General features: G+C 44.3%; 1 protein-coding gene across 3 annotated transcripts in view; it reads right to left on the bottom strand.

Annotated features, from left to right (window-relative positions):
* Positions 1-21,428, bottom strand: part of METAP1D (methionyl aminopeptidase type 1D, mitochondrial) — a 244,591-nt gene that overhangs the window by 101,415 nt on the left and 121,748 nt on the right. For all 3 annotated transcript variants that reach the window (XM_069733143.1, XM_069733142.1, XM_069733144.1), the window contains 2 exons: positions 19,889-20,037; positions 16,196-16,238 (listed from right to left, as the gene is read on the bottom strand). In XM_069733143.1, the coding sequence (XP_069589244.1) occupies positions 16,196-16,238; positions 19,889-20,037 (192 nt within the window). The remainder of the gene's footprint in view (positions 1-16,195; positions 16,239-19,888; positions 20,038-21,428) is intronic.

Raw genomic sequence — 21,428 nt, 5'->3', positions numbered from 1 at the left:
TTTTCTCTTTTTAAATCATAATGACAACCCAAAACATCCAAATGACCCTGATCAAAAGTTCACATGCCCTGGTGATTTTGGCCTGATAAAATGCACAGAAATTGATACAAATGGGTTTGAATGGATACTAAAGGTAACATCCTCACCTGAGACCTGTTTGCTTGTAATCAGTGTGTGCATAAAAGCTGAGTGAGTTTCTGGGATACAGACAGACTCTTGCATCTTTCATCCAGCCACTGACATTTCTGGATTGTAAGTAATGGGGAAAGCAAAAGAATTGTCAACGGATCTACAGGAAAAGGTAGTTGAACTATATAAAACAGGAAAGGGATACAAAAAGATATCCAAGGTATTGATAATGCCCGTCAGCAGCGTTCAAACTGTGATTAACAAATGAAAAATCAGGGGCTCTGTAAAAACAAAACAACGGTCAGGTAGAAAAAAGAAAAACTCACAAATAACATCAGTTGAAATACAGGACTCTCTGAAAACTAGCAGTGTGGCTGTTTCAAGATGCATATTAAGAAGGTCTCCTGAGGGATCTCCTCCCAGACCTGGACTAAAGTATCCGCCAACTCCTGGACAGTCTGTGATGCAACGTGGTGTTGGTGGATGGGGCGAGACATGATGTCCCAGATGTGTTCAATCGGATTCAGGTTTGGGGAATGGGCAGGCCAGTCCATAGCTTCAATACCTTCATCTTGCAGGAACTGCTGACACACTCCAGCCACATGAGGTCTGGCATTGTCCTGCATTAGGAGGAATCCAGGGTCAACCACACCAGCATATGGTCTCACAAGGGGTCTGAGGATCTCATCTCGGTACCTAATGGCAGTCAGGCTACCTCAGGCGAGCACATGGAGGGCCATGATGCCCTCCAAAGAAATGCCACCCCACACCATTACTGACCCACTGCCAAACCGGTCATGCTGATGGATGTTGCAGGCAGCAGATCGCTCTCCACGGCATTTCCAGACTCTGTCACGTCTGTCACATGTGCTCAGTGTGGACCTGCAGCTCATCCAGGATGGCACATCAATGTGAGCTGTGGCAAGAAGGTTTGCTGTGTCTGTCAGCATAGTGTCCAGAGGCTGGAGGCGCTACCAGGAGACATGCCAGTATACCAGGAGACATGGAGGGGGCCATAGGAGGGCAACAACCCAGCAGGACCGCTACCTCAGCCTTTGTGCAAGGAGGAACAGAAAGAGCACTGCCAGAGCCCTGCAAAATGACCTCCAGCAGGCCACAAATGTTCATTTGTCTGCACAAACAGTTAGGAACCGACTCCATGAGGTTGGTCTAAGTGCCTGACATCCACAGATGAGGGTTGTGCTCACAGCCCAACACCATGCAGGATGCTTGGCATTTGCCACAGAACACCAGGATTGGCAAATTCCCCACTGGCGCCCTGTGCTCTTCACAGATGAAAGCAGCAGGTTCACACTGAACACATGTGACAGACGTGACAGAGTCTGGAGCTCTTGATGTAGTTACACCCCTTAACCAAAACTCTTCATATGGTTATACCCCTTAACCCAAGCTTTTGATGAAGTTACACCTCTGCACCCAAGCTCTTGATGTAGTTACACCCCCTGAATCCAAGCTCTTGATGTAGTTATACCCCCCTGCACCCAACCTCTTGATGTATTTACACCCCATAACCCAAGCTCTTGATGTAGTTACACCCCTGCGCCCTAGCTCTTGATGTAGTTACACCCCTGAACCCAAGCTCTTGATGTAGGAACGCCCTTTAACCCAAGCTCTTGATGTAGTTACAACCCTGTGCCCTAGCTCTTGATGTAGTTCCACTCCTGCACCCAAGCTTTTGATGAAGTTACACTCCTGCGCCCAAGCTCTGGATGTAGTTACACCCCTGTAGCCAAGCTCTTGATGTAGTTACACCCTTGCACGCATGCTCTTGATGTAGTTACACCCCTTAAAGCAACATCAAGAGCTTGGGTTATTTGCAGTGCTCTGGTTATTCCATTATCATTAAACAATTTATTTACAGTTGCTTCAATCATTTTACAATTCCTTCAATTTAATGTTTTTAATTACATTATATATATATATATATAATTTTGAAATTGCAACAGTTAAGACTTAGTATTATTAAGTTGATTTGCACACTAAATCTACACGTTTCCAATTTAGAACTACATAATTGATTTATAAGTTAAAGTGCTTTATACAAGATGGATAAATTATAAACATGATTGAAAATTAATGTATGCACATGGCCGGTCAAGTAAAGCAAATGTCCTTAAAAAAGATCAATGTTAGCAATAACACAGGCATATCAGAAAACAGACTAATATCAATCTAAAACCAGACAAAACATCCAGTTGTTTAGAAGCCATTTGGAGATCATAAATCAACTCTAAGGGCCGAGTTTTAACTCCGAGAAACAAAAAAAAATCCAACCGGAGCAACACATGTGGAAACATCTTGAACTGTCTTCCCATTGCGCTGATATAAGGAAGCTTTGTTTGCATTTGCCGGCCTTCAGAGTTAATGTAGCCACAGGCAAAGTTTGTTAATCAAACCAAAGGCAAAATCGCTTCCGATGCCTGAAATATCCCATTCAACGAACAAGCCAAATACTAAACCAAGGCAATCATGGCTTAGCCTAAAGAAACATAACTCAATGGTCCTGCCAAAATCTCTAATCTATCTTTCTTAACTATTTTATTTTTGTGGTGTAGTAGGTAGTCTCGTCATTTGACCTCTCCCAGTCAATGACATAAGAGGCCCTTTTTAAGCATGCTTTGTGAAATCCCTATGTCATCGGCTAAAACCGTGGGGGAAGAAACAGAGCCAGATGTGTATGAGGGAAAAAAAAATCAGTCACAAAAGACAGTTAAGAAAGATCAGACTAATTACATCTAATGTCTGAAGATACCACAAGGTCTATACACCAATGGACTTCCATTGATTATTGTTCACAGTTTAAAGCCAAATCAATTCATAAGATTTTTCTATAAAAAAAACAACAACCTTAATATTTTCTCATTTTTACGTAAATACACTCTTCGTTTAGTATAAGGGTGAACCTAGAAAGAAAACTATTCTCTACATACTATCCCCCTTGCAATTCCCCGGCCTCTCCTCTCTGCCAATCTCTTCACTGGCTCCCCATTGCCCACAAACTCCAGTTCAAAACCCTAACCATGGCATACAAAGCCATCCACAACCTGTCTCCTCCATACATCTGTGACCTTGTCTCCCGGTACTTACCTGTACGTAACCTCTGATCCTCACATGATCTCCTTCTCTACTCCCCTCTTACCTCCTCTTCCTACAATCGCATACTAGATTTCTCCTGTGTAACCCCCTACTCTGGAACACTCTAGCCCAACACATCAGACTCTCGCCTACTATGGAAACCTTGAAAAGGAACGTGAAGACCTACCTCTACCTCTTACGAGAAGCCTACAACCTGCAGTAACCATCGTTCCACCAAACTGCTGCATGACCAGCTCTACCCTCACCTACTGTATCCTCACCTATGCCTTGTAGACTGTGAGCCCTCGCGGGCAGGGTCCTCTCTCCTGTACCAGTCAGTGACTGATTTTGTTCATGATTATTGCACTTGTTTTTTTTTATCATGTATACCCCTTTTCACATGTAAAGCACCATAGAGAAAATGGCACTATAATAAAAAATAATAATATTAATCCACAAACAGGGTCAAAGGGTTTTGTCTGTTCTGAAAATACAAATTTTTTTCTATTAAACTGTATCTTCCTCCTTAGTTGCAACATCTCAGATGCATATTGGAAATTTCTTTCTTTGTTGTCTTTAACCCCTTTACCCCCAAGGGTGGTTTGCACGTTAATGACCAGGCCAATTTTTACAATTCTGACCACTGTCCCTTTATGAGGTTATAACTCCGAAACGCTTCAACGGATCTTAGCGATTCTGAGATTGTTTTCTTGTAACATATTGTACTTCATGATAGTGCTAAAATTTCTTCGATATAACTTGCGTTTATTTGTGAAAAAAACGGAAATTTGGCGAAAATTTTGAAAATTTCACAATTTTCCAACTTTGAATTTTTATTCTGTTAAACCAGAGAGTTATGTGACACAATATAGTTAATAAATAACATTTCCCACATGTCTACTTTACATCAGCACAATGTTTGAAACAAACTTTTTTTTTTCAAGGAAGTTATAAGGGTTAAAATTTGACCAGCAATTTCTCATTTTTACAACCAAATTTACAAAACCATTTTTTTTTAGGGACCACCTCACATTTGAAGTCATTTTGAAGGGTCTATATGGCAGAAAATACCCAAAAGCGACACCATTCTAAAAACTGCACCCCTCAAGGTGCTCAAAACCACATTCAAGAAGTTTATTAACCCTTCAGGTGATTCACAGCAGCAGAAGCAACATGGAAGGAAAAAATTAACATTTTACTTTTTAGTCACAAAAATGATCTTTCAGCAATAATCTTTTTAATTTCCCAAGGGTAAAAAGAGAAAATGGACCTCAAAAGTTGTTGTCCAATTTATCCTGAGTACGCTGATACCCCACATGTGAGGGGGAACCACTTTTTGGGCGCATGGCAGGGCTCAGAAGGAAAGGAGCGCCGTTTGACTTTTTCAAGCTAAATTTGGCTGGAATTGAGATCGGACGCCATGTCGCGTTTGGCGACCCCCTGATGTGCCTAAACAGTGGAAACCCCCCACAAGTGACCCTATTTTGGAAACTAGACCCCCTAAGGAACTTATCTAGATGTGTCATGATCACTTTTATCCCCCAAGTGCTTCACGAAAGTTTATAACGCCCGGGCGTGAAAAAAAAAAATCCTATTTTTTCCACAAACATGATCGTTTAGTCCCCAATTTTTTATTTTCTCAAGGGTAAAAGGAGAAATTGGACCCCAAAAGTTGTTGTCCAATTTGTCCTGAGTACGCTGATACCCCATATGTGGGGGGGGACCACTGTTTGGGCGCATGGCAGGGCTCAGAAGGAAAGGAGCGCCGTTTGACTTTTTCAAGCTAAATTTGGCTGGAATTGAGATCGGACGCCATGTCGCGTTTGGCGACCCCCTGATGTGCCTAAGCAGTGGAAACCTCCCACAAATGACCCCATTTTGGAAACTAGACCCCCTAAGGAACTTATCTAGATGTGTCATGAGCACTTTTATCCCCCAAGTGCTTCACGAAAGTTTATAACGCCCGGGCGTGAAAAAAAAAAATCCTATTTTTTCCACAAACATGATCGTTTAGTCCCCAATTTTTTATTTTCTCAAGGGTAAAAGGAGAAATTGGACCCCAAAAGTTGTTGTCCAATTTGTCCTGAGTACGCTGATACCCCATATGTGGGGGGGACCACTGTTTGGGCGCATGGCAGGGCTCAGAAGGAAAGGAGCGCCGTTTGACTTTTTCAAGCTAAATTTGGCTGGAATTGAGATCGGACGCCATGTCGCGTTTGGCGACCCCCTGATGTGCCTAAACAGTGGAAACCCCCCACAAATGACCCCATTTTGGAAACTAGACCCCCTAAGGAACTTATCTAGATGTGTCATGAGCACTTTTATCCCCCAAGTTATTCACGAAAGTTTATAACGCCCGGGCGTGAAAAAAAAAATTCCTATTTTTTCCACAAACATGATCGTTTAGTCCCCAATTTTTTATTTTCTCAAGGGTAAAAGGAGAAATTGGACCCCAAAAGTTGTTGTCCAATTTGTCCTGAGTACGCTGATACCCCATATGTGGGGGGGGACCACTGTTTGGGCGCATGGCAGGGCTCAGAAGGAAAGGAGCGCCGTTTGACTTTTTCAAGCTAACTTTGGCTGGAATTGAGATCGGACGCCATGTCGCGTTTGGCGACCCCCTGATGTGCCTAAACAGTGGAAACCCCCCACAAGTGACCCCATTTTGGAAACTAGACCCCCTAAGGAACTTATCTAGATGTGTCATGAGCACTTTTATCCCCCAAGTGCTTCACGAAAGTTTATAACGCCCTGGCGTGAAAAAAAAAATTCCTATTTTTTTCCACAAACATGATCGTTTAGTCCCCAATTTTTTATTTTCTCAAGGGTAAAAGGAGAAATTGGACCCCAAAAGTTGTTGTCCAATTTGTCCTGAGTACGCTGATACCCCATATTTGGGGGGAACCACTGTTTGGGCGCATGGCAGGGCTCAGAAGGAAAGGAGCGCCGTTTGACTTTTTCAAGCTAACTTTGGCTGGAATTGAGATCGGACGCCATGTCGCGTTTGGAGAGCCCATGATGTGCCTAAACAGTGGAAACCCCCCACAAGTGACCCCATTTTGGAAACTAGACCCTCTAAGGAACTTATCTAGTTGTGTGGTGAGAATTTTGAACCCCCACGTGCTTCACTAAAGTATATAATGCCCAGGCGTGAAAATAAAAAATCCTATTTTTTCCTACAAAAATGATATTTTAGTCCCCAATTTTTAATTTTCCCAAGGGTACCAGGAGAAATTGGACCCCAAAAGTTGTTGTCCAATTTGTCCTGAGTACGCTGATACCCCATATGTGGGGAGGAACTACTGTTTGGGCACACGTTGGGGCTCGAAAGGGAAGTAGTGACGTTTTGGAATGCAGACTCTGATGGAATGTTCTGCTGGCATCATGTTCCATTTGCAGAGCCCCTGATGTGACTAAACAGTAGAAACCCCCCACAAGTGACCCCATTTTGGAAACTGTACCCCCTAAGGAACTTATCTAGTTGTGTGGTGAGAATTTTGAACCCCCACGTGCTTCACTAAAGTTTATAATGCCCAGGTGTGAAAATAAAAAATCCTATTTTTTCCCACAAAAATGATATTTTAGTCCCCAATTTTTAATTTTCCCAAGGGTACCAGGAGAAATTGGACCCCAAAAGTTGTTGTCCAATTTGTCCTGAGTACGCTGATACCCCATATGTGGGGAGGAACTACTGTTTGGGCACACGTTGGGGCTCGAAAGGGAAGTAGTGACGTTTTGGAATGCAGACTTTGATGGAATGTTCTGCTGGCATCATGTTCCATTTGCAGAGCCCCTGATGTGACTAAACAGTAGAAACCCCCCACAAGTGACCCCATTTTGGAAACTGTACCCCCTAAGGAACTTATCTAGGTGTTTGGTGAGAAATTTGAACCCCCACGTGCTTCACTAAAGTTTATAATGCCCAGGCGTGAAAATAAAAAATCCTATTTTTTCCCACAAAAATGATATTTTAGTCCCCAATTTTTAATTTTCCCAAAGGTAACAGGAGAAATTGGACATCAAAAGTTGTTGTCCAAATTGTCCTGATTACGCTGGTACGCCATATGTGGGAAAAAACTGTTTAGGCACACGTTGGGGCTCGAAAGGGAAGTTGTGACGTTTTGGAATGCAGAAATTGTCTGCGGTCGTCATGTTCCGTTTGCAGAGCCCCTGATGTGCCTAAACAGTAAAAAAAACCCACAAGTGACATCATTTTGGAACCTAGACCCCCCCCCAAGGAACTTATCTAGATGTGCCCCCTTTTTGGAACTAATGTACGCTTTCTTGTAAAGTAAATTAGTAGTGCATGGAGGTGTGGTACAATCTGAAGCAATCCTTCATACACAGGCCAGGTTTTTCGGGGCAGGTGTCGCATTGATAAATGGTGTCCTTGCGTATTCCCCTTTTGTAACACACTCGGCACCTTTTTTGCGGCTTACCTTTTCTGCCGGTTGGCGGGACCACCCCCGGAAAATGCTGGCCTGGTACGATACGAGCACCTTCAGTTCCGGAAGTACTGGGGCCCTCTCCTTCCGGAGTACCAAATATCAGGGCCTTAACTACTACCTCCTGGAACTGAAGGTACGACGTATCGGTGTGGCGTGCACATCGTAACAGCAGGAAAGCGTTGAGCATTGCCATTTGTACGATGTGGACGGCCAACTTTTTGTACCACACCTTGGCCTTTCTCAAAGCACTGTATGGTTGGAGGAGTTGATCAGAGAGATCAACCCCCCCCATGCTTTTGTTGTAGCCCAGTACACAGTCCGGTTTGCAGACCTGTGTAGAGGTACCCCGTACAGTGCTGAGGGCTCTGCCATCACCATGTATGGTGGTCAAGAGAAGGACATCCCTCTTGTCCTTGTACTTGACCACCAGCAGGTGGTCGCTACATTGGGCCTTGCTCTCACCTTTTCTGAGCATCTGCCGAAGTAGCGTCTTTGGGAGGCCTCTCTGATTTTTGCGCACAGTACCGCAGGCTGCGGTACCTCGCGCAGAGAGGGATTTGTAGAGTGGGATGCTGGTATAAAAGTTATCAGTATAGAGGTGATAACCTTTATCCAGCAGTGGGTGCACCAAATCCCACACGATCTTCCCACTCACTCCCAGGACAGGAGGACACTCAGGGGGTTCAATCCTGCTGTCCTTCCCTTCATACACTCTAAACCTGTGGATGTACCCTGAGGCACTCTCACACAGCTTGTAGAGTTTGATTCCGTACCTGGCCCTTTTGTTGGGCAGGTATTGACGGAATCCGAGCCGCCCCTTAAAATGGACCAAGGACTCATCCACGCAGATGTCCCTTTTGGGCACGTACACTTCAGAAAACTTTTTGTTGAAGTGTTCGATGACCGGCCGAACTTTGAACAGACGGTCAAAGTTGGGGTCATCTCGTGCGGGACACTGTGCATTATCGGAATAATGCAGGAATTTATGGATGGCCTCAAAACGTCTCCGAACCATGGCCATTCGGAATACTGGAGTGTTATATAAAACATCTACACTCCAATATTGCCGCATTTCTGGCTTCTTCACGATCCCCATGTGGAGGACCAGGCCCCAAAACTGCATCATTTCAACTGCGTCTACAGGAGACCAGTTGGAAAATGATGTACCGGGGTTTTGCTCCAAAAATTGACGAGCATACAAATTAGTTTGCTCCACCATGAGGTTAATAAAATCCTCAGAGAAAAAGACTTTGAAAAAGTCTGTTTCTGTGAGGCCCGTGGTGTCAAACTTGATTCCTGATTCTGCCACAAAATCAGGAATCAGTGGCTCGTAATTTTCGGGGGGCGAGGTCCATGTGGGTTCCGCAGTGGGGAGCGCTGGTTCAGGAGTGGTGGGGGCTGCCTCATCTTCTGTCCTGGGGCGTCTGCGTGGTGGTTCCGCAGGACCCGAGGAGGAAGAGGAGGAGGAGGAGGAAGAGGAGGAGGAGGAGGAAGAGGATGAAGAATCAGAAAAGTGAAGAAAAGTGGGATCCTCTCCCTCGCTATCAGTGTCGGAGGCAAGGAAAGCATATGCCTCCTCCAATGAATAGCGCTGTTGGGACGAACGGGACGAGCGGGACATTTTTGTGTGAATATGGTGATTGGGTGCACTTTATTGATAACTGTATGTGTATGTGTGGGGGGATAGTGATTTGTGCAAACTTATCTGAAAAGAAAATGCTAAAAGGAGAAGAAAAACCTGTAAAAAAAAAAAAGGCAGGCACAAACTCTGATAAGAGAACTGCGTCACTTATCAAAGTTTGGCGGCTGCGGGATGTGTGTACGGAGGTTGCGCAAAAAGGCTGAAGGGAAAAAAGCGAGCGCGAGAGTTGATCGGTGAACTGCGTCACCAATCAACGCTCGGCGGCTGTTAAATGGGCGCACGGAAGGAGGTGCAAAGGGGGGTAAAAAGAGGGGGAAGGGAGATGGGGGTGGAAGTGGGGATTGGGCAGGGATCAGTGATCAAAACGTACGGTTGTAGTCAGGTGGCGCAAAAGGGGGGTGAAAAAAAAAAAAAAGGAAAACGGCAGGCACAAACTCTGATAAGTGAACTGCGTCACTTATCAAACTTTGGCGGCTGCGGAATGTGTGTACGGAGTTGGCGCAACGGGGGTGAGGGAAAAAAAGCGAGCGCGAGCGTTGATCGGTGAACTGCGTCACCAATCAACGTTCGGCGGCTGTTAAATGGGCGCACGGAAGGAGGTGCAAAGGGGGGTAAAAAGAGGGGGAAGGGAGATGGGGGTGGAAGTGGGGATTGGGCAGGGATCAGTGATCAAAACGTACGGTTGTAGTCAGGTGGCGCAAAAGGGGGGTGAAAAAAAAAAAAAGGAAAACGGCAGGCACAAACTCTGATAAGTGAACTGCGTCACTTATCAAACTTTGGCGGCTGCGGAATGTGTGTACGGAGTTGGCGCAACGGGGGTGAGGGAAAAAAAGCGAGCGCGAGCGTTGATCGGTGAACTGCGTCACCAATCAACGTTCGGCGGCTGTTAAATGGGCGCACGGAAGGAGGTGCAAAGGGGGGTAAAAAGAGGGGGAAGGGAGATGGGGGTGGAAGTGGGGATTGGGCAGGGATCAGTGATCAAAACGTACGGTTGTAGTCAGGTGGCGCAAAAGGGGGATGAAAAAAAAAAAAGGAAAACGGCAGGCACAAACTCTGATAAGTGAACTGCGTCACTTATCAAACTTTGGCGGCTGCGGAATGTGTGTACGGAGTTGGCGCAACGGGGGTGAGGGAAAAAAGCGAGCGCGAGCGTTGATCGGTGAACTACGTCACCAATCAACGTTCGGCGGCTGTTAAATGGGCGCACGGAAGGAGGTGCAAAGGGGGGTAAAAAGAGGGGGAAGGGAGATGGGGGTGGAAGTGGGGATTGGGCAGGGATCAGTGATCAAAACGTACGGTTGTAGTCAGGTGGCGCAAAAGGGGGGTGAAAAAAAAAAAAGGAAAACGGCAGGCACAAACTCTGATAAGTGAACTGCGTCACTTATCAAACTTTGGCGGCTGCGGAATGTGTGTACGGAGTTGGCGCAACGGGGGCGAGGGAAAAAAAGCGAGCGCGAGCGTTGATCGGTGAACTGCGTCACCAATCAACGCTCGGCGGCTACTAAATGTGCGCACGGAGGCGGCACAAATGGGGGTGGAGGGGGTAAAAAGAGGGGGAAGGGGGGATTGGGGTGGATGAACGGGGATTGGGGTGGATGAACGGGGATTGGGGTGGATGAACGGGGATTGGGCAGGGATCAGGGATAAAACTTACGTTTAGTTGTCTTCTTTCTTTAGCAGGGATTGTGGTGCTACAGGCTGCTGTGGCACCACAATACCCAGCACGGCAGGGAGATCCAGGCACAAAATCCAGCAGGGAGATCCAGCAGTATGACCGCTCTGTAGGAATCCTCAGCTAGAATGAGGACCCTGCAGAGCGGTCATACACAGGTCAGGCAGGTGACACAGACAGGTCACAGAGCGGTCATGCTGCTGCTGTGACCTGTCATTGGTGGGATCGACCATAACATCGATCCCACCAATCAGAGCTTTCCTGGTGACCTGGCTGTGACCTGCCTAGGATCGGATCTGTTCGCGCCATCCTAGGCAGGTCACAGCCAGGTCACCTGCAGGGCACAGAGCGGTCACAGAGTGATCGCCGCTGCGCCCTGTGATTGGCGCGATCGACGATGACATCGATCGCGCCAATCGGCTCCTGCAGGCCCTGCTGGGCCTGCACTGTGTCCTATCCTAGGATCGGTGCTATTAGAGCACCGATCCACGCAGGTTCCGGCAGGGCACAGCGCGGTAATACCGCGCGGTGCCCTGCGATTGGCGTGATCGATGCGATCGGCGATCGCGCCAATCCGGGGTGTTCTTGCCGGTGCCTGGCGTTGCCAGGCACCGGACCTAGGATCGAGTACATCGGTACTCGATCCTAGCCTGTGACCTCATTGTTTCAGCCGCTCCGATTGGCTGAAACAATGAGAATGGCTGTGATTGGCTGTTCAGAATTGAACAGCCAATCACAGCGATCGAGAGGGCGGGTGGGCGGCGACAATGCCCTGGATGCCGAGGCCATCTCCCCCCAGGTGAGATGGCGTCGGAATTTTAATGCGATCACCGCGACTTAAGTCGCGGTATCGCATTAAAGGGCAGGACGTACTATCCCGTCAAGGGTCAGATAGGCCCAGGGCACCTCGACGGGATAGTACGTCCAAGGTCACAGAGGGGTTAAGGATCAATAAAACAGACATTATAATCTTTTTTTATGATTAGTAAAATTCCTTCATTTACGAGTTGTGACTTTTCTAGATACAAGGAAATTTAGCTTAGCACACACATACAAAAAAACACTACTTGTATGAGCACATAACCAACCCTAAGATTGAAAAAGGGAATTGGGTTGTATATATTTGAAATATGTTGCCTATGGAAATATACTGTCCCATAGAGATGCGTCCTTCCTTACCTTTGCTCGAACAAATATGGAATGAGACCACCAGCTTTTTAGATATTCTGTCACGAGACGTTAATGCTATGTGAGGTTACCTAGCTTAAGAGTAAGGGTGGACACATACAGTTAGGTCCATATATATTTGGACAGAGACAACATTTTTCTAATTTTGGTTATAGACATTACCACAATGAATTTTAAACAAAACAATTCAGATGCAGTTGAAGATCAGACTTTCAGCTTTCATTTGAGGGTATCCACATTAAAATTAGATGAAGGGTTTAGGAGTTTCAGCTCCTTAACATGTGCCATCCTGTTTTTTTAAAGGGACCAAAAGTAATTGGACAATTGATTCCAAAGCTATTTCATGGACACGTGTGGGCAATCCCTTCGTTATGTCATTCTCAATTAAGCAGATAAAAGGCCTGGAGTTGATTTGCGGCGTGGTGCTTGCATTTGGAAGGTTTTGCTGTGAAGTAAACATGAGGTCAAAAGAGCTCTCCATGCAGGTGAAACAAGCCATCCTTAAGCTGCGAAAACAGAAAAATCCCATCCGAGAAATTGCTACAATATTAGGAGTGGCAAAATCTACAGTTTGGTACATCCTGAGAAAGAAAGAAAACACTGGTGAACTCATCAATGCAAAAAGACCTGGGCGCCCACGGAAGAGAACAATGGTGGATGATCGCAGAATAATCTCCATGGTGAAGAGAAACCCCTTCACAACAGCCAACCAAGTGACCAACACTCTCCAGGAGGTCGGCGTATCAATATCCAAATCTACCATAAAGAGAAGACTGCATGAAAGTAAATACAGAGGGTTCACTGCATGGTGCAAGCCACTCATAAGCATCAAGAATAAAAAGGCTAGACTGGACTTTGCTAAAAAACATCTAAAAAAGCCAGCACAGTTCTGGAAGAACATTCCTTGGACAGATGAAACCAAGATCAACCTCTACCAGAATGATGGAAAGAGAAAAGTATGGGGAAGGCATGGTACAGCTCATGATCCAAAGCATACCACATCATCTGTAAAACACAGAGGAGGCAGTGTGATGGCTTGGGCATGCATGGCTGCCAGTGGCACTGGGTCACTAGTGTTTATTGATGATGTGACACAGGACAGAAGCAGCCGAATGAATTCTGAGGTATTCAGAGCCCCCATACTGTGTGCTCAGATCCAGCCAAATGCAGCCAAACTGATTGGTCTTCGTTTCATACTACAGATGGACAATGACCCAAAACATAAAGCCAAAGCAACCCAGGAGTTTATTAAAGCAAAGAAGTGGAATATTCTTGAATGGCCAAGTCAGTCACCTGATCTCAACCCAATTGAGCAAGCATTTCACTTGTTAAAGACTAAACTTCAGACAGAAAGGCCCACAAACAAACAGCAACTGAAAACCACCGCAGTGAAGGCCTGGCAGAGCATCAAAAAGGAGGAAACACAGCGTCTGGTGATGTCCTTGTGTTCAAGACTTCAGGCAGTCATTGCCAACAAAGGGTTTTCAACCAAGTACTGGAAATGAACATTTTATCTAAAATTATTGAATCTGTCCAATTACTTTTGGTCCCTTTAAAAACAGGGTGGCACATGTTAAGGAGCTGAAACTCCTAAACCCTTCATTCAATTTTAATGTGGATACCCTCAAATGAAAGCTAAAAGTCTGAACTTCAACTGCATCTGAATTGTTTTGTTTAAAATTCATTGTGGTGATGTCTATAACCAAAATTAGAAAAATGTTGTCTCTGTCCAAATATATATGGACCTAACTGTATGTACTCTCTGTGTGCCTCCAACATCATGGTGTGTGCCATCTCTCCCCAGGGGAAAATACAAGGCAGAATTTCACAATTCTATTGAGGCGTTATGTGTTTTAACCTTGGAACAGGGTCTTCATCAGACATAATAAAAACCACGTTGATCACATGCATAAATAGTAAACAGAAATGGGCAGATCGTCCATTTTATCGTCAATTGGGCTTACAAAACAATAAAGCCAAACCATAAATGCATAAAGCAGAATATAAATAGGACAGGTCACTTGCTCAAAATAATTGAGCTAAATAACTTATAAAAATCCATGCACTCCTGAGTCTGCTGCTCTTTCCCATTTTGGATGCATCACTCCACTGTAGAGATAATCAAATTTGTTCCTTTTGGAGCGCTGTATGTGAAATCTCTGCTTGTTTTCCAACTGGGTGTTTCTTCGAAGTCTTCTCTAGGAACGTGTATTTTTACCGCTCTCTCTCAAATGCTATCAATCACAGCATGGCAGAATCTAAGACTACTACATCAGCTGCTGAGCTGTGATTGGCAGCATCTGTAAGGAAGGAGTGAAAGCGCACGCCCCCAGAGAAGACTCTGAAGAAACGCACAGTTGGACTGCAAGCAGAGATTTCACACGCCGTGCTCCAAAAGCAACAAATGTGAATATCTTGGCAATGGAGCGACGAATCGCAAAAAAGAAAAGAGTGACAGAATCAGGGGAGCACGGGGATTTAAACAATGTACTCAATTGTTTTGAGCAAGTTACAAGTCCTCTTTAAAGATAATAACTATACGAGAAGTCTCCAGGGCTCTAGATTTCAATTATAAAGGTCTACAAAGACCAACATGCTTTTTCTGGACCTGAATCGACTGGCTACTACAAGTAAGAGTATTCCTATCACCCATTTTGTCACCCAGCTTTGACTGTGTACTACACCTTGATAGCCCCCTTTTGTCTCGTTCCTCTTTTTTTCATTATCTGGCCTTCGCTATAAATAAAAACAATGGGGTAATTTTAGAATAACTGCATTCATAATCCATAGTCGGGCTTACGAATATGATAGCGTATGTGATATCTACGCGCATACATCATGATACAAGACTTGGATAACGTCTAGTTTTCCCGAAAGTTTTGTTTAGCTGTGCGCTGGCATCGATGGAAACAATAAGTCCCAATCAACCACAAACACTCGATTCTCTATTGTATTTTTTCCGCTTTCTTGTAAAAAAAAATAGAAAAAAAAAAGAACCTTTTGCAAAAATTCATTGTCATGTGTTAAATCACTCAGTGGCCTCCAAATCATTAACCATGGGGGCGACGTATAAACACGCAGCATGTTCTGCAGCAAAAGGGTTAAAGGTTCTTCTGCTACAAATGGAATACAACACTATCTTCGGGGATTTTAATAAATGTAGGGAACACTGCTAGCAAAAAGAGTTGCTGTCCAAATAGACTGACATACACAGGCCAATGTAGCCTCTAATGACAGAGTAAGATAATGACAGGCCCTACTCCAAATCAGCAGGAAGAGGAAGATCAATCTCGCTAGAGTGAAAGAAAAATGCTGCCTTTCCCCCCACGTTGGCTCATCTCATACATATCTATCTTCAGCAGCTGCTCAGTACTGCAGCGCTCTGCATTAACTACACCGAGGATCAATAACAATTACACCTTCTCAAAAACATGACACATAGCGGGATTGGGCTGACATTTCACTTAGGCCTGCACTGATCTCAGTTCATCTGATTCCAGCCTTAAATTCATGTCAAGCCCGGGTCCTTCTTAGAGTAAACCCAGGGTTAAAAAAAAAAACAGCAGAGAGAAAGCAAAAAAAAACAGCCGCGCAACAAGTAAACAACATCAACTAAAACATTCGAGTGTCCGGGGATTTTCTAAATGAAAATATCGTTTTTCGAACAGATTTGTATTGTCATCTGTACAAAAGAAGAAGAGCGGTGGAGTGTTATTATCCGCACCGACAAAGGAGTCTCAGGAAGCGCGTTCGCATTTCATATTCCGCAGTGAATTTTTACTTATTGCCTTCCATGGAGCCTGAGACAACCTGACGTTATGTAGTTGGTGGTGGGGAATTACAAGTTTCGGCCACGGAGAGTTGCAAACATAAATTACTTCCAATGGCAAGGCACAGTGACGCTTATAGTTCCTTCGTAGCTTGAGAGATGGGAAAAATTTTGTAAAATGGGATTGGGATCACTACGTTGGCTAAAAATTGCAGAAGGTGAGAAGAAGAAGGACTTAATATGTGACTCACTGTGACGTCTATGTTAATAATATCTCCATCCTCAAGAGGTCGGCTGTAAAGAGAAAGAAAGAAACGTTACCTTCGGTTTCAAGATTGATTATCATTAGTAGCAATATAAAAGAAAGTGCCACTACAATACTATCATATAATGGAGACCGCACTCCCCTTCATCTGGTGTCACGCCGCCATAAGGGTGGAGCAACTCCTTAAAAGTAATTTAAAAAATATGAAAAAGACAACAGCACAGAGTTTGTATGTTCTCCCCATGTTTGCTTGGGTTTCCTCAGGGTTCTCCGGTTTCTTCCCACATTCCAAAGACATCCTGATAGGGAATGTAGAATGTGAGCCTCAATGGGGACAGTGACGGTAATGTCTGTAAAGCACTGTAGAATATGACAGCGCTACATAAGCAATGCATATAAAAAAAAGCATAATAAACAAATAGGGTCCTTGAAAAATTCAAAGAGTGTGGATATGTTACCATCGCGGTGTGCCACATTTTGGCTCAACAACGAACCCTTCTCGGGCTTGTGGTGCTAATAAATCCACACTTTTTCAATTTTTAAAAAAAACCCTGGTGATGTTGTCTTTTTCATTGTTTTTTTAAAATACTACTAAAATGCTATCAAAACCAAAAGTGCACTACAAGGAAAAAAGTATTGGGGCACAAATCTTACTCATTCAATTTGGTGGAGAAAGGATAATGCTATGAGGCTGTTTTTCAGAGATCGGCATTGGCCCTTTAGCTCCAGTGAAAGGAAATCTTAATTCTTCAACATAAGACATTTTAGGCCATTGTAGGTTTTAAACTTGTGGAAATGGTTTGGGGAAGGCTCTATTCTATTCCCCGTGACTGTGCTTCAGTGCACAAAGCAAGGTCCATGAAGGCAGATGAGGAGTTTTGGTGGAAGAGGAAGCGAATGATCGTACACACAGAGCCCGGGACCACAACCCCTTCCAACACCTTTAGGATGAACTCGACCAAATATTTGGTCTCCGGCCTCTCACAAAAAATAAATAAAAAAAAACCCTAACTATTTTATTCAACTCTGCTGCTACTATTACATCGTGTGTCCAGATCAACTTGAAAAATTTGGTGGAGGGTCTTATTTAACCAAGTGTGACACTTTATAGGCAATGGAAAAGAAAAACATAAAAGTCCTAATAGGGTCATACAATGAAGACAATCACTGTTCATCACCCCTATTAAAGGGGTTGTAAACTACTAGGAAAACTCCTCCTTAAACTAAATGTTCGGCCCCGATAAAATAATAAAGCCTGTACTCACCTCCCGTGCCATGTTGGCACTCGCGATCCCGAGGCTGTGATGCGGTGGAATGACACATGATGCCCGGCGCCCAATCAGCGCTGGTGTCAGTGTCTCCATCTTCGGACAAACAGAACATGAAGAGGAAGTCTGGGATGAGCTGCAGTCCGGACTTCTTTTTCATGAGCGAATTGTCCGAAGGCGGGGACAGTGATGCCAGTGCTGATTGGACGCCGGGGTCACAAATCACAACACCGCATCACGACCCCAGGGAGGGAGAGTGCCGACATCGCGGGAACGGAGCCAGCACAGGAGGCGAGCTTAGGCTTTTATTATTTTAGTTTAAGAAGGGGATGTCCTAGTAGCGGACAACCCATTTAATGCCTCCATTTAAGACTTCCCTATGATGTCACATATTTATGTGTCAGGTCACTGCATCAGAAAATAGAGACCAGCTGGGGACTAAGCAGGGGATTGGTTAGCAGAGTATTCTTTTATGAGGTGTCTTCACTAGACAACCCCTTTATAGGGAATCTGACACCAAGTTTATGTTTCCCCAGCAGCATAGCAATGGAATAGAGACCCTGATTTCAGCTTTATGTCATTGCTGGGCTTTTTACTGTAGTATTAATAAAATTACAGTTTTATCTGCAGCAGCTCTGCTAGTCCTCTCAATGATGAGACGTCTATCCTCACCTGCACCATTGATTGACAGCTTTCTGCCTATACTGTGCAAAAGCAGGAAGCTGTCGATAAATGGTGGGACTGGGAAAGCCAGAGTGCATGAAATATGGAGGACCAGAGAGCAGGAGCTCATCAGGAAGAGGAGCAGCTGCAGATAAAACTGTAGTTTAGCAAAACTACAGTGAGAAGCCCAGCCCTTTTGACAAGATTCTCTTTCATTTGAATGTCCACCATGTAATATAATTTTTCCCCTGTGAAAGAAAGTTCTTTCCAGGGTTTGTCTCTGGTGTAATATACACATATCCAATTGTTTTACTTCTCTGTGCAAATAATACTCTATATATTTCCAGATAATTAATCCCTAAGGGTTCTTTTCTGTTTTATATCCAATGTACTTAGCTGTCATAAATACACAGCTTCACAATAAAGTGGATCTGTCACCAGATTTTCCAATAAAACCTTCATAGATTGTTAAAGAAGATGTCCCAACAATTTTTTTTATTTTATGAGTGGTTTTAACTACCTATGTAATGATGTGTAACTGTATTACTATACTCACAAATTGCCGTCCTCTCCCGTTTCCAGCATCACTGCGGTGCTCTTCTTGCCCGTGTGACCTGCAGACAGATTAAGCAGCTCACCCTGGGGTGACATAGAAGTCGCTTTCTCTGTGTAAGTCTATGGAGCCTCGTCCTGAGGTTCTGTTGGCTTACATCACAGAAAATAGCTCTGCCCAATACAATAGTCACTATGTGAGCCGGGAAAGAAGAAGAGCGCCCATGTGGGCCGGAACCACGCTGTAAACCAGAGAGGACGGCAATCGGAAAGTATAGTAATTCACTTACACATCATTACATAGGCAATTAGGACAGTTTATTAAATAAAAATGTTGTTGATACACCTTTAAATAGATCTCTTAGATATGATGAGGCTGGTGTACTTACTTTGAAATTCCATGTAAGAATGGTTGTATAACCCTTTTTGAAACTTTCACCTACTGACAGTAAGATAAGCTTTGTATTAGAGTTCAGATACAGCTTTTTTTATCAGGAGGATACAGTCATTCTGACAGTGATTTTCAAAGTAAGTACACCAGCTTCCTCAGGTGTAAGAGATCGATATAATAACATATGCTATTTGTAATGTAAAATTTGGTGACGGATCTATTTTAGCATCTCTGCTAGTCCATGAGAGCATGTATTGCTTATGTTCAGAAGGGAAATTTCTTCTGATATTAAAGAGAATAAATGGTGCTTTACCTGGGGGTTGGATTCTGTAAAGATAAAAAATATACATTTAATTATACTGATATCACCTTCCTGGATCCAGCGGATTCCACTTAGAGATCTGAAAAGTGCTGTCTGTGCTGTTCAACCAGCCACAGGACCTCTGCAGCATGTGATAGGTTTTGGCAGTCATGTGGCTTGAAACTCGCACCAAATGACCACTGCAGCCCATCACAAGCAGCAGCGTTCCTTTCGCTGGTTGGACAATGAGCCTCTCAGCTCGGCCAACATCTGCAACAGCGGGAAGTTTAGGATAACCTCATATATTTCCGATGGTGAATTGGACTTGCCGAAATTTGAGGGTACATCTAAACGTTCAGTTCCGTCTAATGAGTACGGCCATCTTCAGGGTGGCCAATGCAAATAAAGCAGATTTGTAGTGATGGCCGCATTTTACATTATTATCTACTAATACTATAAACGGATTGTAGGAAAGCACTCTGAATAATTTAAAGGAATAAATACCTATCTGGAATTCCATGGCAGACCACATTGTTCACTGAAGTGCACACAGATTTCGGGAATCCTCCATAACCTAATGGGGATGGATACGCATTCCGAGTGATGATATTGTGATGAACAAATGTATCTATTTCCTCAGTTGTCATGCCAACCTGAAATAGGGAAATATAAGGGAGCAGATACAATGTATCAATTGTAAGGTTCTCTGGAAAAAAATATATTTTAAAACATATCAAAACTGGCATGGATGCTTTTAAGTTCCTTAAAGGGATTGTCTGCTTAAAAGAAGTTATTATCTATCCACAGGATAGATGATAAGTTGCTGATCAGTGGGGGTCTACCAAAGAGGACTTGCACCGGTTGGCAGAATTGGGCACTTTTGTCTGTTAGAATGGAGCACCAGTATGCATGCCCATGCGTCACTCCATTCATTCCCTATGGGGCGGCAATGCATATGATCGACCATCACGCCATTAATTCCCTATGGGGCATCAGTGTGCAGGCTCAACCACCATTCCATTTATTCACTATGGGGCCACAGTGTGTATGCACAACCACCACTGCATTCATTCCCTATGGAGCAGCAGTACACATGCTCTGCCGCCGCTTCATTTATTCCCTATGGAACGGCTGTGCGCATGCTTGATCATTGCTCCATTCATTCACTATGGCACGATAGTGCGTATGCTCAACCGCCGCTCTGTTAATTCAATATGGAGTAACAGTGCACATGCTCAACCATCATTCCATTCATTTCCTATGGGGCGACAGTGGGCATGCCTAACTGCAACTCCATTCATTCACTATAGGGTGGCAGTGCACATGCTTAACCACCATTCCACTCATTCCCTATGGGACAACAGTGCACATGCTCAACCACCACTCCATTCATTCCCTATGAGGCAGCAGTGCGCATGATCAAACAAGATTCCATTCATTCCCTATCGGGCCACAATGTGCATCTGCCACTCCATTTATTCCCTATAGGGCGGCAGGGGACATGCTCAGCTGCCACTCCATTAATACACTATAGTATGGCAGTGCAAATTGCTTGATCACTGCTCTATTCATTCCTTATGGGGTGACAGTGCACATGCTCAACCCTCCATTTATTTCCTATGGGACGGCAGTGCACATGCTTGACCACCGCTCCATTAATTCCCTATGGGGCAACAGTGTGCATGCTCTACTGCTGCTCCATTCATTCCTTATTGGCCTGCTGAGTATAGTGATTGTTTTTTTTCTAGCAGTCCAATAGGAAATGAATGGAGCGACGTTCAAGTGTTTCACCTGCCAAGTCATCTTGTAATGGGGATAAAAAATTCCCTGATGTACCGATCGGTGCAGCCCCCAGCAGTCGGACCCACACTGATCAGCAAGTTATCATCTATTCTGTGTAAAGTAGGTGATCATTTGTTGTAACTGGAGAACCCCTTTAAATGATCATCCTTGTTCTGCTATCTTTCAATGTATATAACTTTATTGTAAAGAATAAAAGAGTGAAAAACAGCGTGATGTCATAACAAACCAATTTAGGCATACG

Source organism: Ranitomeya imitator, chromosome 7 (assembly GCF_032444005.1).
Source record: "Ranitomeya imitator isolate aRanImi1 chromosome 7, aRanImi1.pri, whole genome shotgun sequence".
NCBI lineage: Eukaryota > Metazoa > Chordata > Amphibia > Anura > Dendrobatidae > Ranitomeya > Ranitomeya imitator.
This window is presented reverse-complemented; position numbering and strand designations above follow the sequence as displayed.